This window comes from Strix aluco, chromosome 1, assembly GCF_031877795.1.
Source record: "Strix aluco isolate bStrAlu1 chromosome 1, bStrAlu1.hap1, whole genome shotgun sequence".
Classification (NCBI taxonomy): Eukaryota; Metazoa; Chordata; class Aves; order Strigiformes; family Strigidae; genus Strix; species Strix aluco.
The window spans coordinates 163,250,601-163,276,146 of record NC_133931.1 but is presented as its reverse complement, the minus strand read 5'-3'; the positions used below and the strand labels follow the sequence as shown (position 1 = coordinate 163,276,146).

The 25,546-nt window shown below is 40.4% G+C and overlaps 1 protein-coding gene across 2 annotated transcripts in view; it reads left to right on the top strand.

Moving 5' to 3' along the window:
* The window catches only part of POU6F2 (POU class 6 homeobox 2), a 318,720-nt gene extending 304,901 nt beyond the window's left edge, over positions 1 to 13,819 (top strand). For both annotated transcript variants that reach the window (XM_074843482.1, XM_074843472.1), the window contains 2 exons: positions 5,317 to 5,485; positions 8,806 to 13,819. In XM_074843482.1, the coding sequence (XP_074699583.1) occupies positions 5,317 to 5,485; positions 8,806 to 9,310 (674 nt within the window). In that variant the 3' untranslated portion in view covers positions 9,311 to 13,819. The remainder of the gene's footprint in view (positions 1 to 5,316; positions 5,486 to 8,805) is intronic.
* Positions 13,820 to 25,546: the final 11,727 nt, after the last annotated feature.

Genomic DNA, 25,546 nt, shown 5'->3' with positions numbered 1-25,546 from the left:
AAAAAGTTCTGGAATGGTTTTTAATTTATGTTTCCAGCTTCATCCACTCCTTAGTTATTCAAGACCAACAGACTCGGTAGTGTGAAGGACAGATAACTCATTTCTGCCATTTGCATAGCATTATCACACAGACAGGAGTAACACAGTCATCTCAATGATCCTTAATGGCTGTCCAGCATATTCCTGAGAGCATGTAGCCGACCACAAACGGGAGCTAACACTGCATGCGTCAGCCTGCTTGAGCTGGCGTGTGACAATGTTCCAGGGCACAAGAAAGCTACCTGCTGGTTTCTAGCAATGTGGAAAGAGCCTACAAGAAAGAAGAAAATACAGTCAGTTCAGTAGGGAAAGATCAAACCACCTGTGTAATGAACCATGAAAAGACAGAGAGGATCCTTTACAGCTTTTAGGTGTCCTTGATAGTACCATCTTTTTAGACAAATAGTCTTAATCGATGCTCACGAATTTGAAAATTGTTTCACGTGACGAACAATCTATTTGCATACAACTGTGACTGCACACAGGGAAATAAATAGGAAGTCATTCCTGTTCTGTTACTTTCCAGAATCCATTCAGCTTCTGGGTGCAGATCCCTGAAGGGCAGGAGCACCGCTTTGTCAAGCCTATGGCCCATAATTGAACAAAGCCTTGTTAGCGTCCCAGGTCCCACACTGGCTGTCAGAGCTTTGTACAACAGGCCTACAATTCAAATCCAGTGTCTGCTGAAGTCCATTCAAAGTCTTTTTGTGGGATGAGGCCTGCAATGGGTCAGTGGTTCTGAAAGAAATCCACAGGCCTAAGGGCATCAAGAAACAACTTGTGGCCTCCTGAACATCTCTTCAATTGCTTTACCCCTCCTGAGGCAGGAATATTTTTGTTTCCTTTTCCTCATTCATTCCAAAGCTGCAGTCCAGTCCTCCAGCAGAGGCCCCAGAGTTGAGTCCCTTGGTAGACATTTGCCATATTCCAGAAATTGTTGCTAAATATAATGAAGTTCATGTAAACTAGGCATATGCAGCTACTTTATTCTGTTAATTGAATTGCTTAGAGCAAATAACTTCAGTAAGTAATTATTTGGGGCAAGGTTCTGCACACTTACTCTAAACATAGTAACCCTCTACAACAGGCTGTCTCCCATCAGTGAAATTACTAAGGTACTACGAGAAAGGGATCAGAATTGGGCTTTAATAACGTTACTGTTCCATTTTGCTTATGCCTTTTACTTTTCTAGTCATATTTTCTTTATGATTTTACATTTTTTCTTTAACATGCTTCCTAATTTAAAAATTTCCTTCCTTTTTTGTTTTGTTTTGTTTTTTTTTTTTAATATATTTCTCTTTATTTATTTCGTGTCCTTTTCTTCCCCACTGGATAGTTGTATTCTATAGCTTCTCCCTTTTATCTCATCCTCACCTCTTCAGCCCTCACCAGCAACAACTGCTAGTTATTTTAAGGACAAAAAATTATGTTTGTTTCCAAAGAAAGGACATTTAAAAAGAAGCTCTGCCTAAGCAAGAACTGCAAGATTTATCTCTACTCTTCCTGTCCCTTCTGTATGATTTCTTCATATTGTCTCATCCTACCTCTACTTCTCCTTTGTCTTCTTTGTTTTCTCTTCATTCAGTTCTACATCAGTATTCCTCCTTTTTTCCATTTCATTTTCCTCTTCTCAGATGCATCCCTCTGCTCATTTCTTTAACTTTTCTACCATATGTTCTTTTGTGGAAATCACTGGTTTCCCCTCATGCTCTGAGACTTGTGTCTCCATGAAGTTCCTTTCTTCCTTTCAAATTCATTTTACTGTCATCTGTTACTATAAAATTAAAATGCCTCCCACAAACAAATTATTCTTCTTTCTTTCCCCTGAGCTCCAGTCCATTTTCCATTAATAATGTTTTGTCCTGCCTTTCTTATCCAATTTTCTTTCCATTGGACTTCCTCTGCCAGCTATTTCTCCTCCTGTCTGACTGGGGAAATCATCCCCTGTAATCCCTCCCGTGGTAGAACTCTGTGCAACAGAAATTTGCTTTCTCCTTCAGGGTGCACTGATTTCTCTGTAGCAACTCTTCCCCCTAACTATTAAAATCACAGCATATTTGCACTCACTGACAAACTCATGTGGGATTTCCAGAAGAATGCAAAAGTGGGAGTAGTGTTTCCTTCAGTAGGAGAAAAGGGTGTTTAATGCTGAAGGAGAGCCTGTGGATTTTATTTCTTCCACTCTGCTCGTCCACCTTCACCATCCACCAGGACATCTAGGGGAATTTTATCTGGCTTTCTTTTTGTTAGGACATACGTACACATATCCCCTAAAATGGTCCCAGACAACTCCCTCACCTTTCTCCAGCACCCAGTAGTTTCGTAGACACAACAGCCATCGTTCTATCAAGCCATAATGTACACTGGGAGTCTTTAAATGCTGTTACTGCAGATCCCAACCACTCAATGAGATTGGTATTCTTTATTTTTTTGTTGGCACTGTGCTGCCTTCTCTAGGATAGGCACTTCATTTAAAAAGCACCAGTTTATTTGCAATCTTCAATAAGCTATTCTTCCTAAAATGTGAAGTGCACTATACACTTAACTGTTCTGAGAGCTCAGAACTTATTAAAACTAAGTCCATTATCTATTTGTATGTGCTTATGTATGTGTATGTATCAGTCCACAGAGTCCAAGATTATGTATTGGTGGCATTTTAAAGGCAATAGAATAAAACAGACCAGTGTGGTTATATGATGATGATGTCAGTAGAGTGGTCTTCATATCTCTACTTGAGTTTTATGGAGCTGGCAGAAATCAAGGAACTACTTCTGTGGATTTCAAAGGGCTTTGAATCACACCTGAAGTAGAAGTGGTTCTGATTTGATACTGATGCTATTTTCCCTAGAGTTCAGGGATACAAGGCTTCAATGTTTTGGTCCACCTTTGTTAGTACCCTCCTCTTCCTAAAGACGCTATGTAAGAACAAACCGCCTTCTCAACAGATACTCCGCCATATATTACAGTCTATTCCCATATTCCTGAAGTGCATCATGGGTTTTTTCTTGTCTCGAGGAGAGCTCAGCCTAATTGTTCCCTTGTCCAAGCCCCCCGAGCAGGAAAGGACTTTCCATGACATTCACTGTTGCAACAGTGCCATACCAGAAGGATCCAGCAGAACTTGACAGAATTTGTCTATAATCATATGCAAGCAAATAACCCCTTTGCTTTCTTACCTCCCTTTTTATTCCTAACAGGAGTTGGGGAGGTTTACAGGTGCCAGTTGCCACAGCGTTTGCTACTTTGAAAGTTCTCTGGGAACACCTGAATCTTCCTTTGTCACATCCCTAATAGCCTTAGTCAGAGGCCTTAAAGTGAAGGAAGGAAAGAGGTGAGGAAGGTCACCATCTTAGTGCACTTTACTCAAGGGAATCTTTGAGGCCATTATCATTTATGATATTTTGTACATTTATCAGTTGCTCTTCAGAGATCCAAAGGGCAGATAAGCATCCAGCTCCGTTCTGTCTCCAAAAATCAGAACTGGTATGCTGGATAGACTGTGTATGGGGTAAGTAGGGAAATTTCACACCTCTAAAGGCAATTATTTTGCAAACCTGAGTGACCCCTGTCACAGCACCAGCTACTTAAAAGCAGTACGCACCCTAGCTTTATACTGGATGTGTGCATGCATCTGTGCACAGGTGAGCTCAAGCACAGCACTGACAACAGGAAGGATGGTTCTGAGTGTGGAGCAGTGTCAAAACTAGGTTCAGCCTATGTGCGTGTTTACCTGTCTGCCTAGTTCATGTGGTCCCTGGTTGCATAGACGAGTATTTTTAAAATACTATTGCTGTGTGTGCTTCTTACATTCAAGCTATGAATCGATACAGGCTAAATTCATACAGCAGAAAGACCTCTTCCCTTTGTCTATTATTGGACTAAAAGATTTTTTATAGGACATTTCCATCATAAGGGAATTTTACATCAGGTTTATAAACCCCTGAAAATAAAAGCTTTGTTACTGTAATGCTGACAAGCCCTTAGCTGTAGCAGTACTAGCAGGAGCCACTCTCATATAGGGTTCAGAATAGTAATGTGGTCTAGCACCGTCCTTGGACAACTGCTTGCATTTACAGAAATTGATGGGTTATTGTGCTGCAAACTTTTCACCTAAGAAGTCTGAGGAGTGAAGTGAAGAACAATAGAGATGTCTGGCTGGGAGAATGGCTTCACTACACGCAGGATTGCACAACACTTTGAAATCTTCCACCATCCCAGTCCCATGCTGTCTCTGACTTGGCAAACGCTTTCATTTAGCCAGGGATCAGTAGCTTGGGGGGGGGGGGGGGCTGGGGGGAAGTTCCATTCTCCAGCTGTTGTGTCGTTTCCCTTGATAAGTCCTAAATTGACCGAGTTATCCAGCACCAAAGGAGCTTTCCTGTGGTAGACATGCTTTATTATGTGCCCTTTCAGGGACAAAGGCTTCTGTGTCAGTAAACTGCTATGGAGAGGAAGGACAGATTTATTCTCACAGCATCATAAGCATTATCTTCTGAGGGGCTAATGTAAAAGTAAAAAATTGTGCAGCATTACCATCAAAACCTAATGGCTGATGTTGCTACTCCTTGATTATCAACCTGATGGGAGGCAGAACGAAAAGCTTGAAAGGTTGCTTCTCAGAAGGGCGTATTTTAAAAGATGATTTTTAAATTAAGGCATTTTTAAAGGTGGCATTTCGTTTGGGCTTGTTCATTTGCTGGGTTATTTTGGACATTTGGCTGGCAGTTTGGGTTGGGTATTGTGAAAGAGGGAAGGAAGGTTTGTGAATCTCCTTGTTTGGCATTAATTTTAGATAAAGCAGAAGGTCTTGATTTCAAATTAAAAACCCGAGCAGTTCATGCGTATATTTAGCCCTCCCCACAGACTGCAAATAAATATATTAACACCAGCCTTCCTTCTGTATGTGATAAGAAGGGAAAACGGGGAACATGACTTGTCAACCTGGGGCATATTTTGCAAGGCACAAATGGCAGTGAGGAGGCCAGGCACCCACTCACTCTGAGGCGAGTTGGCCATTTTCAGGAGTTCAGCAACAAAATATGCCTTTGAAAATCTTTCACCAGCACCTGGAAACACTGCAGCCTAGTTAGCATTTTAGCAATCTGAACATGCTTCATAACACACCTGACAAAGCAAGCCTGTTTCTGTCTGGGGAAGAGAAAGGAATAAGTATTTAAAAAAAAGAACATGAACATCTTCACAATGAAAGCTGGTGTAAGCCTAGCTCACTCATATATGATGTGAAGAACTGACATGATTAAAAAAATATTTCAACAGATCCTCAAACAGCCACTGGAGAGGTGGATGGGGTGAATCTGGAAGAAATCCGAGAATTTGCCAAAGCTTTTAAAATCCGGCGCCTGTCCCTTGGCCTGACACAGACTCAAGTTGGCCAAGCCCTAAGCGCCACCGAAGGCCCAGCCTATAGCCAGTCTGCCATCTGCAGGTAACAAGTTACATCATAAACTCTCCTCTCCTCTCTTTGTTCTTAATAATTAATTATTCAGCTTACTGCAAGGAGCATGCCTGTGATTGAGTCTCATGTCTTTAGAATGTATTATTTAATCTGGGACTTAAATTAGCCAATAATGTTGCTATCTGGCAGAGAAAATGTTCTTATTGTGTACCCCTAAAGTAACTTTAGTCTTTTTTTTTCCCCTCCTCCTTTTTTAAACAAGTGAGAAACAATGTTCCTGGCATTGAGACTTAATTCAGTAGATGAGCTGGAGACCCTGCTGATGCTGGATAAGCACCAGCTGACCCTCTTCATACTGTGCCATTTTCTACAGATAGGGTTACTGAACAAATATTTCATGGCTGCATCCCTGCTAAGTTAAAACCTGTGTTACTGTGGTTAGCACTTCACATATAGGATGTTAATGATAATTTACCTAGGCAACACAGAAGGGGAAAAATTATCCTTCCTGCTATCTTGCAAACCAGCAGCTCTTCATCTTTTATCACCCAAACGTTTACTAAAAAAACCAGACAACCCATGTATGCAAAGCAGAAGCAGAAATCTGCCCTAATCATAAGAAATGATAATACAGTCTTGACAGAGTTAAAGTAGTTAGAAGCAAACACCATATATGCATGTATGTGTGTTATAGTAATCCCATGTTTATGCATGAGGTAACAAACACACTTAGGTAACAGCTTTTTCCTCTTGGGCAATGCCTTATAGTCCTTCTCCATCAGTGAAAGCCAAGAAACCAACTCTAAGCTCATTTAAGTGGATTTTGTTCTTGGTGATCCATGAAATGCTCTGTCTTTTTATCTGCTCTTTATACTTTTAATGTATTCCCCATAGAACGGAAGTGTACTTTTCCTGCAGTTTAAGACTAAGGTTATAAATAACATCAGTATGGGGTAGTGAGCTTGCAGCTCACATTTTGCTCAATGATTTTCCATAAAACCCATTGATTGTTGTTAAATACAAAAAGCTCCATAGGATCCTCTCACTTCTATGGTCTCCCCTACTGTTTTTTCTTATAAGATACCTCCCTGTAGAAAATAACCTTTATTCAGCCTATACAAGGATACTACTGCTGGGAAATTTGTTTCAAGACTTGTATATCGTTATACCAAACAACATGTACTGCAGCATCAACACTAACAAGCAATGCCAATGATATGAATGCTATTGCTCCCTGTTGCTAAGGATTAATTTTATTATTTTTTTTCTTCCCTGTGGTCAATTGGTAAACAATGCCTAAAACGGGTGGAGTTTTTAGCAATTGCCCATTTGTTGTAGCCTTAAGTTGCTGTTTAACATACTATACTTTGAAGTGATAAATTGCAGTTTCCTTTGCTTTTGTCTAGTCTGCTGTCTGCTCATTTCCTCCATCTACCTCACACCTGAGAAAACCACTGGGAATGGTTTGAATTTTGCTAAGAGAAAGGGTTCCCCACTAACCAATTGTCATGAAAACCCCAATAAAGATGAAGTTGGAGCACAGACATAGCTAACAAAAGCCCAGAATGTGGAGACCTTTTACAGAGGGCTCCTTGAGGTGCAAGTTGCTCAGAACATGAGAACTGGGTCCCGAAGCTGATCCCAAATACTTGCAAGGTTATAAGGTTTTTTATTTCCTTTGACCGCCTCAGATGTATATAATTTTGGGGTGTAATAACCTGCTATGACTGTGCATTTCTTGTTAAGCCCCAAGACAAGCTGCTTCAGTGGCAGCATGCTGTTCCTCAGAAATAGTAGGTTTAACTTCTAATGGTAACAAAGGAGTTTCGGTACGAACTCCAGGGTAATGGAAAGGACAGTAAGGTAAGCAAGTTAAACAACCAACTCGGAGACAGAAGTAGAGTCTCCTGGTGGCTTCTGCAGGTCATATCAGCAATATACCACCTTGCTGATATGTTCTGCATGCAAATAACGGCATTTTCTTAACTTGAGACAGTGCGTGCTAAAACATACACTTCAGCCTGAAATATCACTGGACACCAAGGAAGGACACCTTGCAGTCAATACCACACTAGGATCCCAGGCACCAGTTACAAATTCTCTGGAGTGTTATTATCTGAAATTATTCCTTGTCTTATTCTTTGTTTGTGAGAAATGCTTTGTTTCTTGCTGGAATATTTTCTGCAGCCGCCACGTGCTGAATAGAGACACTAAAAATTGCCAACTCCAGTCACCGAGTTGTTTTGCACAAAGGCATTGATTCGGTCGGTCTCGTTGCCAGAGCACGTCGTGATTAGCGGCGGCGGTGGTGGTGCTTCAGCACTGGGCGGGCTGGAGAGTGCAGCAGCGTCACGCAATAATTGTTGCCTTTCCGCAACATGAAATACCGCAATGTGCGGGGTGGATGTAGGCGAAGCGGGGGAATACGAATGGGTGGCATCAGAGGACTTGGGTTAACGTGTAGCAAGAGAGGATGAACTCGGTAAATGAAAGAAACAAGTATTTATAAGACTTGAAATGTGAACTCAGCTCTTCTGCTTGTTTTTGAAAGGATTAAAGCTTTGTGTGGCTGCTTTACCAGATGTTTTATAATACTTGTAAAATCTGGTTTGGCAAAAGACTTTTGATGGCAAAATGATATATAGAAGACCTCATTTACAGGAAATGATATCATTCTGGTACAGTTTGCAGAAATCCCACAATAAACCCAGCTTGGTGCCACAGCGCATTAGTAGACTATTATGCTGGGTTTCATCTGGAAAACATGAGTCTGTCTTTGCACATTGTGGGGGCAGTCAAGATAATTGCAAAGTGTCCAGCTGTTTCAGCTGAACACCACTGTAGCTATGGGAATCTTTTTCCGACCCAGAAAAGGGATATAGCGTTAACTTGCAAACAGTGAAAATTGCTGAAAAATGAAAGGAAAGGAAACCTGATATTCAGAGGCTAGTAACTGTCATTGGTTTGTATTATTAAAGCTGTGGTGTTTGGACAACGTGGGATGGGAGGGGAAACAAAAGGATTAATCACAAAGACAAGGTGATAAAGAGCAATTACCTTTGATGTCATTTCCTGTAATTAGACTTAGCCTTAAGGGTTTTGAAGATCGTCAGAAATACGAAAATGCGACTCATAACCTGTATTATTTAGTGTACTTAGAATTTTGTTGTAGTGCTCGTTTTGTGTTAGCTTAAATATCTAGCTATATATATATTTATTTATAGATACCTATCTGATAGTTTTCGTAATCCATTGTAAATTGCCTCTGCCAGTCAATTAATCAGGCAGGCAGGAAGTCCCACCCTGGCAGAGCATCAGTGTAAGACTCTTCTTTCTCAATTTTCCCTCAGACACACCATCCTGAGAAGCCACTTTTTCCTACCACAGGAAGCCCAAGAGAACACTATAGCTAGCAGTCTGACAGCCAAACTGAACCCTGGCCTTTTGTATCCTGCCAGGTTTGAAAAGCTGGACATCACCCCTAAAAGTGCCCAGAAGATAAAGCCGGTGCTTGAGCGGTGGATGGCTGAGGCTGAGGCCCGCCATCGAGCAGGTATGCAGAACCTTACCGAGTTTATTGGAAGCGAACCATCCAAAAAGCGCAAGAGGCGTACCTCATTCACGCCACAAGCCCTTGAAATCTTGAATGCCCACTTTGAGAAGAACACGCACCCCTCTGGGCAAGAAATGACAGAGATTGCAGAGAAACTGAACTATGACCGGGAAGTAGTTAGAGTTTGGTTCTGCAATAAGAGGCAAGCACTGAAGAACACAATTAAACGTTTGAAACAACACGAGCCTGCGACAGCAGTTCCTATGGAGCCTTTAACAGACTCTCTGGAAGAAAACTCCTAAAAAACAAAACAAAAAAAACACACACAAAAAAACCCCACACCAACAGAAACATAACCATTCGAACTCTGTGAAAATTCCTGTTCATCACCCTTGTAAGTAAAAGACTGAGAAAACTACGAGAAGGACAGAACAGTTTATAAATGTCCTTGGGTTTTCCTATTTAAAAAACAAAACAAAAAAATACACAACACTTAGTGTGTGTGTGTGTCGTAGAATTAGTTCCCCAAAAAAAGAAAAAGCCAGTTTTTTTAAATGGACTTAAAGTAAACCAAATAACTGCTTACTTTTTTTCTGTATATTATGAAAATGTGAACACATTTTAAGGAAAAACAAAACAAACAAAAAAAATAAAAAAAAAAACTTTTATCTGTTTAAAAGAGAATACAAGCCTGCCACCTGGAGGAGTGATTGTAGCCTTTCAGGTATCAAGTGCTGATTCACTATGAAAACTATTAACCAAAGTCAGAAACATGGCATTGCAAACTAGATTGTTAGTCTACTCTTTTATGAGTGTGAAATTGTGTTACGAATTTTTACATTTGTATTTTGCAAAGAGGAAAACAACAGGATTAATTTCTCTCATCCTTGTTCGCACCCCCAGCAGGTGCACACAAACAGGTGTTAAAGCCATTCCATAGCAGTCACCTCCTTTTCTTTTAGTCAACAGTTTTGCAATCTCCAAGTGTTTGGGTGCCAAAAATAATTTATTTTTATTGTGATTTGCGGGGTTTGGTATTTCTCTTCTAAGGGTGTATTTCTTGGTTTGCATTTCTTTTCTTTTCTTTTTTTTTTTTTTCTGATTCTTTTTGCTGCCTTCCCCCTTCCAGCTCATTCTCCAGCCCTTCCCCAAACCCACATAACCCAGTGCTGTTTGAAGATTTTTAAAAAGAAAAGTGAAATATGAACACTTTTATGTTGATATGCTGAAATACAATAGAGGACAAAGAAGGATTAGGATTATGTCTGATGAACTGTCAGCCCATGCTGAACATTGTGCTTCTTGTCGAATGTGTAGCTTGGGATTTCTCTGTCCTTTGGCCATGAACCTGGAGAGGTTACCAAAACTCATTTTGTAGTATAAATATAAACTGCACACTTGGTTCCGTACTGCATCGATATTATGGTTCTGTTTGAAGCAATTTCTCTCCAAAGTCTGCTAGCCAAAGAAATTTGAGATTCTGATGACAAGTAATGGACGGGCCAAGAAGTGATGAGGACGTTTTGATCATTATGTCACTCTGGACTGTTTCAGTGGTAGTGCTTTGTTCCTTCTGCTTTATTTTTATGCCATCCTGGTATTGATGCTTGCCCTGTTGACCTCTTCAGTAGGAGGCTGTGTTTCTGCAGGTGTTTGCTGTGACCACTGGCTAGGCTGAGCAATCAGGATATAGGGAAACCCATCGAATATCCTTTGGGAGTAATAAGGTGGGTCACCTGCAGTATGTTTCAGGTGAATTGATTTTCCTTTAAAGGCAACTTATCTCTGTGGCTTCCTTTTTGATTGGACAAGCATCTTCTAAAATACCCTGGTCGTTGGATCTACAAGTGTACCAAGACTCAGAGGTAGAGAAGGGTGTTGCAGGTTCTCAGTGGGGTATGGACTGACCCGTGAAGGTCACCTGCGATTTTCATCTTCTGCTGAGTTCTGCTCCAGGCTTTGGGGTTCAGCCCCCTATTAGGGTAGAAGCTGCATCTTGATCAGGTCTTACTAATAGATAACAGTGGGGATTTGGTTCAGCTCACTGTAGAGGTGGTAGAGTAAAATTCTGCTGGTCTATACTCCTGATTGCATTCACTGACCTCAGGATGGTTGTAATGGATTTTAGCTGGTCTGCCCAGGATGCTGAAGGAGGTTCCTGAAGTGCTGGAGTCATCAAATAACACCTCTCTTACAGAGTTTTCAAGAACTCAAGGCTATATCCAAAACTTAGTGAAAGAAAAGGACTTCCATTGATTTCACTAGGCTTTGAATCTGGCCCTCACTATTTTATTAATGGGATTTGCCTTGTAGAATGGGGTATTTGCTGCATGCTTGGTGGAGTTTTAAGGCTTCAGAGACCATCATCTGTGCCAGAAACTGCCTCTAAATGTGAGCATTCTCAAAGGTCAGGGTTGGAGAGCACTGAGGGTCCAGTACTCCGGGCTGGGCTCACATCCAGCAAATGCATTTTAGGCTTTAAGCTTCAGCAGGGTATGTTTAAGGATATTTTCAGTATTGCTTTTATGAGGAAGAGAGTGAGAATTGTTATTGACTCTTTTCCAACTGTTGATACATAAATATCTACTGGGGGAGAAAACACCTCAGTAACCACAGGCAAATTGTGAGGGACAAAAAAAGACGTTTTATCCAATCTGAACACGTGAAGTAAAGACTCTCACAGCAACATCTGCCCCTCGGGGTTTTCTTTTTCCCTCGCTGTCCATAGATACCTGTATCCACAGATATATCTCTGTTATCTATACCAAACAGCCCTCAACTTGTGGCCACAGTTCAATTTACATAACGATCAGGAGACCACCCAGAAGCAAACAGAGAAGCAGGGAAGAACAGATCATATTTGGAAGCGGACACTCCTGAAGTCCTACCCGTGTCTCCAGTACGCTGCTAATTGTCCAGTCATTAATGCCACATACACGATTACCTGTTCAGCCACCACCCTCGAGACCGTGCACCCCCCACCCCCCACCCCATCATCATCAACAGCCTGGGAACAAAACCATCAACCATTCTTTGCCTAAAAACTGAATTTCCAATTCTCCCAGGGACTGCTCTAAATTTTGTGAAGAAAAATCCCCCCAAGAAGAAAAGTTAACTAAACAGTGTATGAAAGATACTAAATGTTTAAAAATATGCTGGCAGCAGTTATGTAAGCTCTTTTCTGTTCCAAAGTACATATCAGAAGGATATAACTAGGACAGTGAAAATGTAAAATAAATATAAATCGCCAGCTTGGAAGAAAAAAATGATGTTCATCCCACAGTCTTAAAACCATTCATGTGCAGTGATTTTTTTTACAGTTTTCTAATTTTGTATTATGTTTTGTAAATTATTTATAAAGTGTTGTAATGCTTCTTATATTAATTTTTTTATAAACAAATTTTTGCTATGAGGCATAAATGGTGCCTGAACAGATTCTTAGGAAGATAAATTACGTGTGAGTCATACATCTTTGGGGGGCCAAAAATATTTTGGTTTATTTTGTTACTGGCAACATTTCTGGTTTCCATTTGTAAACAATTTTCATGTATTGAGTACATTTGAATATCTTTTAATTTTGCATGTGACTAAAAGATAGATTGCTACCAGCAAATGAAACAAAAGTCTCTTCAGTCATATGTGAAGGTTTAATGGTTTTCCAATTTATTGATCATTGAATTTTTTAAAAAATATATATATATAAAAAATTATTATTTGAATAATGAACCAAGGGTTCACTTACTGTTCTGATTTTGTCTTTTTATGTTTTTCACTAAAAAGCTATTTTGGACAGTTGAAGAAATCAAATGCATTCAAATGGTTCCAGTTTCTTTACGTTATTACCGAAAAAAAAAAAAAAAGAAAAAAAAAAAAAGAAAAAAGAGAGAACAAGAAAGCAAAAAGGAGCTAGGAAGGAACAAGTAGAGGCGTATCAAAGAACTCAAGCTATAACCAAAAAGAAATATGTAAAATGCCTTTGCTCGTCTTCTCAATGCTGGACCAAAGCTCAATGTATGTAGGTATATGCACATTGTATAGATATGGCTAAATGTTGCTGACAATCTCGCAATACTAAACTGTTACTATTTAAAAAAAAAAAAAAGAAATACAAAAATAAAACTGTTCATCAGTGTTTTACCTCAGCACTCTACTTGTACCCAGTTATTGACCAACATTCAAATAAGAAGATAAGAGAGGAAATTGATTTCCATGTCAATGTTTGACTGTAAAATCTGTTTGGAAAACATTTTGTAATGAGCTTTTTGTCATGTGGTTTGCTTGTTTCCAACTTGAGATTATGTGGGGCACATCTGTTTATTTATTGTTAAGAAGTGATATTATTATTATTAATTATTATTATTACTATTATTATTATTATTTTTGTCCTATGTGCTATAATCTACAGAATGGTCACCAGGGTCACTTATGAAGCACTGCAAAGAGATCTGTTTTTCCATGCATGGAGCATGCAGCGGGAAAGATGGCAGTACAAAATGGACTGTATTGTGTTGCTAAAAAATACGAATAATTACAAAAGGAGTTGATGTGGTGGACTTGTGACCAAGAAACCAAACTGGATATTTAAAAGCTCCTTACTACTCTGACTTTGAAACCAAAGCTGATTTATCTGCACAGGTTGCTTAACATGAAAAAAAAAATAAAAAATAAAAAAAACTGACAAAAACTGTACTTAATCTAGAGCAATATCTGTATGGTCAGTAAAGCTGCACTTTGTGTATTTCTTAACAGCTTCAGATCTGTCACTTTTAATTTGTACCATAAAAAATAAAGAATTGTTTGACATGAAAAATAAGCTCCTTTCATGTGTTTGTCTTAAATCTCATGCATTATTCACATGATCAGAGCTCATGTAATTTCACATCCGTTCAATACAAAAATAGTTAAATGCTTGAAAGAAAGGAAGAAAGAAAATCCGTTTGCACTGTGGAGCGTCCCGTTATCTGCAAAACTAAACGCTGTTTCTGTACCCAGAGCGGGCATGTACATTGGTGATGTCTTATTTTCTCTACAGATATGCAGAGTAGAGGATCTGCCTCAGGAGTATCGTGGAATCACTCAGGTGAGTGTGTATTATCCCCCAGGCCAAGTGGAGCAAAGCACAGATGGACGTGAAGGCCAGAAACGGTGAATCTCCCGGTGCTTCCACAGCTCCCGTAACAAAGCCCCGGTAAGTGATGGAAGGGGGAGTGTGGTAGCAAGATCGGGTCAGCCTTTCAAATGATCTCTCTTGCATTTTTGCAGAGCTCGTGAGGTTTACTCCTCATTTCTTTCTGTGATTACGGTATTAGGTAGCAGAAATGCCTGTTATTCAGGCCACTTGCATTGAGTCATATCGAGTTCTGTCTAAATACATGATTCTGAAAAATCATCACGTTTTGAGAAATTAATTACTTGTATTATAAAGTTGTTTTGGAAAAAACAGCCTAGGAAAAAAGCTCTGCCAATATTAGAACATTGTGTTTGAGACTCGGGAACTAAACTTTTGCAAAGCCTTTTTCCTTTGTTTTTGTTAAATATTGTCTTACATTTCCAGTACCAGATGTTAAATAATCAAAAACAAAACCAAAATATTTATTTGCATAGAAAATACAGGGAGTACCTGGGATTATTTATCTATCCTGAATTTTTCTAGATTGAAATTCCCCTTTTCCATATGTTTTTTACTGCGTTTTATGGGATACCTGAGAAAGATAGAGGAAAAAGGAAACTTTCTTGTAGGCATGATGATCCAGGTGTCATAGGCAGGGCAAAGAAGATAGAGGTATAGCCTGTTGTTAGACCAGCTAGTATATGTGGGAAAAGTAGATAAGCTTTTAAGTGCCCAAATCCTCCTTTAGTCTGAAACAAAAGCAGCTGAATCCAAAGGTAAACAGAAGCTGAGAACAAAGAGAACGCTGGGGTACCATGATGATTTCAATCGTATCTTGCCTACACTGCCATTTCTTTGTATCATGGGCTAATCCATCATGTGCCTGCTTCACTTCAGAAGTAGTGACTACAGGTTTACACGCACCACCTACACACAGGGAGCGCCTACACCATTAATCCCCAAGAGGGATGCCTTGGGACCGAGTAGGCTTTACATCTACGCACTGGTAAATACCTGCTCTGCAGCACACCTCTTACGGTGTGGATAAGGACAGCCCAGCACACTACAGACCTACGGGGGTATCAAAATTACAGCAGCTCCTCTAGGCATCGTGCCTCCACACCCTGGTCTAGCAGCCATACTTCAAACCCACACAATTCATCTGCTTATATGATACAAGGATGGGGAGAATGACCCTTTGTGCTTTCGTATCAGCTACTACAGTCTGAACATGTATGTTCTCGTTCAGTAGTGATACACAAGCAAACATTGTCTTGATGCTTTTTCCCCCCCTACCCTATTTAAAAATGCAAAACTTTCTCTTTGGATCATACTATAGGTATTTTAGCTGCCTCACAGGCACATGACCCTACCTAGCCATTACTTGAATAACCTGGATCTATTTTGTCACAGGAAATGGTGACTTTGCAAATTGAATCAATTATGTTCCCACTGATTACTGAAAGCTCAAAATAGATCCTACCTTCAGGCTACTGAAAGCTGACTATAAGACGTCACACCCCTTACTGACTGCTTAAAAATCAAATTTCTAGAGCTTGGCTATGACACTACTTCAAAGCTCCCTAAGCGTAACATTAAGGACAAAGAGCTTTAGAAGCACAATTCTTTCCATGGCCTCTCTTTTGTACTTCTTGCAAAAAAGAACATATTTGCAATGCTCTTGATAAACAATAAACTCTGTCTGTGCCCTGCCCTTCCCTTAAGGCAGGAATGATGGGAGTAAAGCTGGCACTAAGATCAGAGAACCACACAGAAGTTGTAGAACAGATGTTTTTATATGGCCTATTCCCCTGTGCAGCTGCTTTATGACCAGTCACAGTCTAAGTCTGTATCTGGGAGAAAAACTTGGAGTATTAGCAGGGCTTTGGTAAGCTAAGATTCTCTTCTACTGACTTAAACTTCAATTAAACAAGCACTCAGGAAGCAAAACAGACTTATCAAGAGGGAAGGTTCTCTTGGGGTTTGTTTTTTAATCTGACAATTCAGATTTAATATGAATCACTTCCATATGAGATCGTGATGTTCTTGAAAATAATTGAGAATTCAAGAGTCGTAATGTTTTCTTCCTTCTGGCTCCCTCAGCTCTACAGACCTGGAGGTTTGGGGTTTTTTCCTCATTCACAGTGTTTACTGTCGCATTTTGCCACTTATGGACAGCAGTGGTCAGATCTGAGCAGAGTCACCAGATGGCTCACCAGCAGTGAGCGCATTTTTTAATCCAGACCCCAATTGCCCTGATTTCTTCTTGAAAAGCCAGCAGCAGCCTTGTCTAATCCACCAAAGCAGCTGCAGGGAGGGAATGTAGCAGCTCCTGTAATGATGAGGCTTTCATTTTTTGTTGTTCATAAGGACATTGAGCTTCTTGTGTCATTGCATGATCACCGGCCCTATGCCAAAACACTTCTCAGCCCAAGAGCTGTGTGTGTGATCACATGCACACTCAGCGTGGGTAGGCCTTGATTCAGGCCACAAACACACACACAACCTCAAGGGGCAGCAAAAAATGGCTGGGGCAGTACTACAGCTGTGCTAGGGACTACATGAGTGGGCCAGTCCTAAAAGAACATGAGATTCTGGTTTTGTCAAGCAGCAGCTTAAAATTGTGGCACAGTCCCCACCAGCACAGCATCAACAAGCTTGTCAGGTCTGGACTTGCTTCCTTCTTTTCAGACACCACATACTGCTGGTGTTCAGCTCCTGGCTTTCAGTAAACAAAACTCCATGTCCCATCCAGACTATCCATCAGTACCGTCAACAGGAGAATCTCCCACGTTGTATGTTCTCTCTCAGTGATGGTCCCAGGATAGTCCCTCAAATGGTCCCAGGATGCTGAAGGTCTCACAGGCCAGTGAGTAAGATGGTGACACTGCACACATCTGAGTCGTGTGTCAATTTGCAATTGATCCAGGGGCAGCCAGGATGGTCCCAGCAGCTGTGGACTCCCTGGCTGCAGTGTGTAACCTCTGCATGCCCACACTTTTTTAGAATTCATTGAAGAACATATGCTGACATTCAATCATTCCTGCTAGTTTTTAATGCTATTAATTTTAAACGCGTCATGTTCTCATTGACCGTTGATACCTTTTCTTTAAAATGTATAAACTTGTCTTTTAACTATCAACTGAAATGAAGACAAAGCTATGAAGATCCTTTAATTTCTTTTTGCAAAGAAGGCACTCTAGTGTTTTTTACCATCTTACCTCTGTCCTTTTGACATTTTCAGTTCAATTATGTGTTCTTAAACAGAGGAGCATGAAACTGTCCCCAAATTACCCCTCAATTCATCCAGGTTAAGCTACCTGAATAGAAGTGGTTATTTCTTGAATAGCAACAGCTATTTTCAGTTAATAGTTGTGGAAACTAAGGGACTGATCTTGCAAGTGCATAACATAGATAACTTTATTTGCCCAACTAGTGTTATTGATGTTTTGATGCTACCTTCATAGATACATTCAGTGACATCTGTAAGTCTTCACAGGATTGGACCTACCCTAGGCATTTGTGAATCGATACTTACATTTATCACTTTTTCTAGCTCATCCATCAGTAAATCTTGATATGTCTTTTATTATTTTTGAAACACAAACAACTCAGAGGGGATTGTATCTCGACAAGAAAGGTATGTGCATATTCCTTCTAAAGTCAATACAACTATTGTTTATGGCTCGGCAGATGGCTGCCAGAAACACTTGCTGCTGAAGATGATCTGGAGGGGGAACATTGGGGAAACAGGATAAATGCAAGAACATGAACTATTAAATATTTTTAAAATACTCTGTATTGTTCCACTGCATTTAAGATCCTTCCTTCTGAAGGTGCCCTAACAAATTCACATACTGACCACTAAAAAGGAGAATTTAAAGCAGCACCATTTTGTGCCTGCGGTATCTATACCTAATACCAAGCATGTGCATCAGCAACTTGAGTCTAAGACTTACCAGCTAGTCTGGGGATCTAAACTCACCAGATGGTTTATACATCCAGAGTGAGGAACACAAAGAGCAGGGATCAAAAATCCACACTGGCATATGCACTTTACAGGTTATCAAAGAAATTACTCAACAGGTAATACGTAATAAAGATCACATCTGAGAAAGTAAAAGACAAAACTCAGAGTCATTTGTTAAAAAAAAAAAAAAAAAAAGGAAAAAAGGCACAACTGACAGAATATGCCTCTTCCTAAGATGTGTTAGAACAGCCATACACAGTAATAAAAGCCTATCAATCGCTTGGTATCAGCTGAGCATACACTCACTGTACATCAAGCTTGTGAGGAGTCTGTATTATTTATAACATACTTTCTTCTGCTGTGGTTAAAGGTGTGATATCAAAAGCAGGTCCTGTGGCCCCAGACATCAACTGAAGATGAGAAAATGACAGGTTAAATTTATGTCTGGAAATGGCTTGAATTTCACGCTAAAATTGAAACCTGACCATTCTAAACAAGTTAAAAAATTTTAAAAGATAAATGTTGAGCCTAAGACTATTTTACTGGAATAATAGAAATAATTTTCCTAAAACTAATTTAAATCCTCTTTGATCTGTAATCATTCATGGTTTTTAGAGGGCAGGAAGGTAATGTCCATTTACAAAGAATCCCAGGGTATAGTTATTTGTTTTTTGATTGTGCACAGCTTGACTTTTTTCAATTTTAATTATATGTAGTTCTTTAATACGTAAAAGTGAATGTGCCTATATGCAAAGCCAGCAACTCCAGTCTAGTCCAATCATGTCTCAAGTAAGCAATCAGTTCTGCATGTATTTAAATATTTACATAGCCATGTTAGCTTGGTATCATAAGCAACCAACACATAGCATGCTTGCTTTCTTTATCTACTTTGATTTCATACCATTTTAACCTCAATGCTTTAAAACATTGGCCAGTTTCAAACTAACCTGACAGAAGGGAAGGAACCTCACAGATAACTACAGGTTTAATGAAAATAGCCTAGAGAAGAAAGAGGCAAATTAGAGTCCCAGGTGAGCAAAAGGCTGCAGTAAGATCAACCCTTACTAGAGAATCAACATGGGACAAGGAGAAAGTCCTTCTAAAATCCCTAGCTATAGGAAAAAATATCACACTGAGCTCACAAGCCACCAGGAGATGCACATCCGAGGAAACCAGATTTCAGTAGCCCCGGTGCTCACAGTTCTTAGTATTTTTTATGTGATTTACAAGCCCAGACACCAACGCCTTGGAACAGGCATACCAGCAAGGACCAGTGGGCTGTCTGGTCTCACATCCTTCCTTTCACAAAGCCCGCTGCTAACTTCTTCAGAGCCATAAATCTTGCAGGGGTGCATTTAAATTACAGTTAATGGGCGCAACTCTTTTCCCAGCACAGTAGGTAGGTAGGACTTGGCTTCCTTTAAAACTGTCCCTTACTGTGGAGACGTACTGTCTTTAAAAGAAAGCAGTCTGTCGCTTCCACTTCCAATACAGCAGTTATATTGTAATTTAGGATGAAAAAGTCTCAGCCTGAAGAAAGCATTCCATTCCTATTGCACTGGGAAAGTGATTAAAAGGAAGGGGGAGAGGAAAATAGCCTCCTAGTAGAAACTGTTTATGAGGTATTGTATTAGAAAGTCTTTTTTTCTGGCTCAGGTTTTAAATCAGAAAAATAGGCTACTTGTGAACACAGGAGAGAAATAAACACAACTTTTCATTCATTAATTTAACGAAGTCTGCGGCAGGTTTGAGGCTGGTTTTATTTGCTACTGTCAGCAAGATTTTGCACTCTGGAAGCAGCCTATTTAAACTGGGGGGAGATGTTCAAGTGTACGAGATTATAAATTTACATTAAGTGGCTCTGTTGCTTAGCTGCTCGAGCGTTGGTTCCAGAACTGGACAGGATTTGGACTTTTCTTTTCAATGCTTTCCTCTTCTGCTAATGCTCATCTGCTTTCAGAGAAGCTCTGAAGCTCACTGCCTTCAGCACCTGTGCAGTAAAATGGGTTAGAGGAGGCCAGGAATGTCTGTATCCAGTTCAGTTTATCAGAATAAAGGTTGATCATGCTTGGCAGTGAGGCTTATTGCTTTCTCCTGAACCCACCCATCCAAAGAGGAAAACACACGCCCCACCACAGAGCCCTGCGCAAGCCAAACCTACTGCAAGGCTAAACGAATCCCACACCAACCTTACAGGCAGTTTTCTGCAGTGGGGGTGCGCCTTCACCAGCTGTCTGGTGACAAACCCTGCGGCTGGAACAGGAACCTCTGCAGTGCCAGCACCCACAGCAGCTGGTGCCTAGCTCTTGGAGTGTAAGGGTACTTCGGTATGCCAGTATGGGAGAGATGAATCAGGAAGCAAAGTCGTTGCTCAGCCACAGACACTGAGGAGCTGGAAAGCACAGCAGAGTTGAGCTTCCAGTCTCCAAAATGGAAAATCTGCTGAAATAGCAGGTTTAGCTAAGGAATACAGCCAATTGGGTTAAAATACAATCCTGGAGACCTTTATTTTCATGAGCTGGTAAGGTAATTTTTAAGTATAGTCCAGATAATCAACATGCATTTTTTTCCCCTTTGCTTGGTCAGTCCTAGTGGTTTTCCTTCAGGCTTTTCAGTGTTTCAGGCACTGCCTTCCTTCGCCTTTGATGTTTACAGCACAAACTGAGTGGAGTTGAAGACTATGAATATAGCTGGCAGATGCAATTTACAGTCTTTCCAACACCCTGATATCCAGATCAACTAGGCAACAAGTTTCAGAAGATGATAATCCATAATTTTCCCTTGGTGTAGGCAAATGTGCTCTCCAGACATCTGCAACAGTAGAATTGGCTGCTAGGCATCTTTCTCATCCCTATTCCCAACTGCCAAAGATGACTGACCCTTCAGGTCTTCCAGCAGATACTCTCTTCTTCTCGTTCACTCACTTGGGACAACCTCAACAAACACTTAATATTCCAATTTTTTAAGCTAACCCGCTTCTCTGTGAAACAGGTTGAAGAGCAATCACACAAGCCACTCCAACAGCAAAGGTGCAAAAAGAAAGGAATGAGGAAAAGGCTGAGCACAGAAAGGTCATCCATGAGCACAGCTGGATCCAAAACCTCACCCCATCCAACCCCGATAAAAAGCAGGTAACAATTCACTGCCTCAGAGTTTCAGCACATTCTTTAGGGAGATTCACACCACCTATGGTTGTGCTTTGAATTTTCTGCTCTCTTACATCCTCTCAGTAATAGCTAATATTTTTTTTTTCCTTTGGCAACATGAAGAATATGCCATATCTGTTCTGAAAATGGAGAATTATTTGTCTGAGGACTGACTTGCCAGAAATACCTGTATTTTTGTTAATGAACCTCAGAGACTGTTTCCTTTAAACAAGGAATTCTGCGAGAAAAAAATAACTGAAATGTACTCTTGATTTTCATATCAATCTTGAAGCAGTTTGCCCTTTCTCTTTATTAATTTTTTACCATTATGACATGACCAAATCCCTTCTTTGCCTCTCAATCTCATTAATTCTAATTTAAGCTGCCATTCTGGCAAAGAATAAAAATTAAAATTCATTATTTTTATTTCATAAGGTAAGGTGGCCCTAGTTATGAGCACATGTGAGTAGAAAGCCAGTTGTTGACCACCTAGTACCCTCCCTGCTACCGTGCCAGGAGAAAGTTTATTGCATATGTGAAGTATCAGACTGGTAGAAAAATCAAGACCTATCTTTCTCATTGATGCAGTATAGCACATACAGCAATAGAGGAAAAAAAAAATCAAGCGCTATACCCCTACATAGACCTTGTCCTTCCACCTGAGACTCCTGACAGAGTGCAAGCTACTGCCAACGTAACAGTGGTTTTCCTGTTACAGATACAGCTCTGCTTTGAGCCTGATTTTTCATCAACAATTCACCTCACATAGGACACCAAATGGTGTCCCTCATGTGAAAACAACTTGTAAACTAATAAATAAGAGGAAGAGATATTTAATAATTGATAATGAAATGGAGTAAAACCAGTGACCTTGGCAGGAAACATTCTGCGTCTTATTAGCAATTGCCAGAGCCAGTCATCCATTCTCCTTAAATCCATTTCCTGAATGTGTTGTCTCTCTTGAATTTACACTGCTCTGGCATCAGACCATAAGCATCATATTTCCGATCATCACTGTCTTGCAGTTTAAATCCAGCAGACTTTGCTCCTCCTACCAGCAACGGCCTCTTTGTCTATTTTTCCTACATACAGATATATATGGTTCTCTAAATTTTCCACAGAAGTCTAGCTGCAGAAATATTTGTGGGTTCGATAATTTTATTGATCTTGGTAGCCTCAGGTTGCATAGTGCCTGAGCACAACCAGAGTTTATGGACTACTGGCATGAGGTATATATTTTAGAGTTCTCCTTAGAAGCTAGAGGAAAAATGAAGGCCATATTACTCCTTCTACAGGTTTTATGGTGGAAAAAAGTGCATTGTAGACAATGATTACTCAGTACGTTGTGCAAAAATCATTGCCAGGAACCAAAAAATCACCTCCTATACAGTGTTGTTGGCAGTACAACAAACATTCTACACCAGAAATTTTATAAGTAATATTAATCTTTTCTGCTGGAGTTGGCCACTGTTAATGCACTGTCATGGTAAGGCTGTATGTTTAAGCCATTCAGAAGTCCTCCCATTTTAAATAAACTATTTTTCAAGTATCTTTCAACCACACCATTTGCCTCTACATTTCCTTTCTGCATCTTCTAGAGACTTAACGGAGTTTTCAGCCTTTAGAAAGGGATGCAAGATTAACCACGTTTACTATGTGTGTACATGTGAATATATATTCACACAAATGCAAATAAGCATATACATATTTATGTGAATATATGTATTTGTGTATTTATATTTTTATATATACACACACAAACATGCCATAGATGTGGATGTAGATACATAAAATTTTTCAGTTGTGGCCATTGTAGTCACATATGAATCCATTGCTGAATGAATGGTTGACCCACTTAATCTGTCTCTAAAGAAATGCCTTGCTATGTTATTTTTGGCTTCAGTTGCATTTTAAAGCACTCACCCCTAAATTAGAACAGGGGAGGTTCCAAGCTTTGGAAAAAGGCTAGCATTCACTAGTCTCCAGAACAAGAGCAGCCTGTTCCCTGAAATAAACTTTCCTAACAATTTTTCTTAATGTGTTTGTGTATTTTAAGGGTGCAGCAGCAGTAGGGTAACAGGTCAGGTATTTTTGATTATTTCATTCCTTACATCACACAGCTAATTATTTTGGAAGGGTTTTGGGTTTTTTTTTTTCTTTTCATTCTATACAAATATGGATTGATTTTTTTTCTTCTGCCATTGCCTGCAGCAAACTGAAACGCACACATAAAATAACCATATAAAAGTCTGACAACTTTTTTCAAAGTGTTTTCTTACACATCCTCCTGGAAGGAAGTTCACAGAGGTTTGTTGTTCGGGGTGTGGGACATGTTGGAAGAGGAGGAGGGGATAGGATATTTATACACCTGCCTAGATTCAGAACAATTTTAAAATAATAAAACTTCTTATAAGCAGCTGCAAGGGATGGATTGAGCAGGAGAGAATTTGGATTCCGTGAGATTAGACTGTAAGTGGTGTCAGTGGTAGGAAACAGTAAACGAGACTTGAATAAAAATCAGAAAAAAAATTTTCTCTGCATGTGTGTTGACACTCATTAGTGAGTTTTTATTAGTGACCTATCTCTGTTTGCTTTCTGAAGACATCTGGGGGTTTGAGCTGCAGTGTCATCTTTATTGTCCAAGGCTATAACTCAAACAACCACTTACACTAAGTTTCAAGTGGCAGATGCACTATCTTCACTAGCCACTTTGAGAAATGTTACATAAAGCACAAATAAGATAATTAGCAGAAGCATCTCTCTGGGGTGTAAAAGAAGCCAGCTGCATACCCAGACTTCAAATCCAGGAGGGGTCTGGTTTCCTCTCAGATGTGGTGGAAGAGTCCAGTTCAGTGGTGAACAGCATGTTGTGAAATGGATGAAATTCAAACATAAATTATCCTGGCAAGATAGCCTGTCACTACTGGAAATTACTTGCAGCAATCTGCACTGGTGTTGAATGATACAGGCTGTTGGTTATTTTCCACTACCCAATACAATCTAAAGCAATAGAGCTATTTACATGAAAGTACATAAATTACTTTATTTAGCTCTGGGCACACTGACATTTTCCATCCAAACAGCCACTTGGAAGGTTGTACAGATGTATCCACACCCTCTGAAGTGTTAAAACTCTTTGTCTTTGCATTTGGGCAGGGCACCCCTGGAGAAGAGCCCTCGGGCCAGCTCCCCCTTTGCCAACCAGCAGGGCAGGTTGACCCGTTATCTTTCTCCAATAGCCTTTGCAGTAGCTTCCCTGGCACCTCCCCACACAGGTGAGTACAGGGTACACCGCTGCAGCGCTCGCGTGGTCACCACCTCCCAGAGCAGCAGTGACAGCAGCCCCCTCAGACCATCTCGAGGCATTTACGGCATTCCCCCTCTCTCTCCCAAGGGCAGAAGTCACTATAATCTTGGGCCAGACCGCTTCTCTTGGCACCATGAACACAACGTTCAGATGAACACAAAGTGAGCTGGAACAGGTCTTCGGGGGCTGAACGTCTGACAAACTAAAGCATGCATCTGCTGATTGTCTTTGTCAGCTCTTAGTAGACAATGTTTTAACATTTACAGGTAACCGAACGCTGCCATTTCCAATACATTTACAGTAAGAATCTCTCTCGTCATTAATTCTACAGACTTCCATAGATGTTAAAATGGTGGTGACATTTAAAACATGCCAACTCTAATACTTGCAACCAACATAGATGTCCACATATTTGAAAATAAAGTTCCAGGCTGCTGACAATTATTTTGGTTTCTAGCATTCAGCATTTGTCTTGGTAGGTAACGTGTACGTGTGTATTAGCAAATGCATGGAAAACCGAAGAAGCAATTTTAAAGGCACTCCCCACCAATTTCTGTGTAGCAAAAGAGGGAGTTTTGAAAACATAGCTGTCTCAGAAAGCAGAGGTGGAGCAAGGATGGACCATCCTGGAGAAGATGTATAGGACTGGCAAGATGGCAGGTGGACTCCAGGAGTCACTGGCCCTTTTCTCTTCGAGGGGCAAAAATTCTGGCTGCATTTTCACGCTTTGTCAGTTTGATTTAGGGTTTATTTTCTCAAGGATGTGAACTTGTGCAAAGACTGGTACTGTCACAGATTAAGGGCACTAACAGACCTTGCTGTTCCTGCCCAGCCCCCTCCCCTGGGCTTCCCCTCGCCCCTGCCCATAGCCCAGGACCCCATTTCAGCCCACCCCAGGGCCATCGGTCCGTGCCACAGGAGTGCTGACCTCCAGCTCCCCACAGCCCTGCCCTGGCACTTCACCTCACCAAGCCAGCCTGACCTGCCAGCTAATGTCCTGGCATG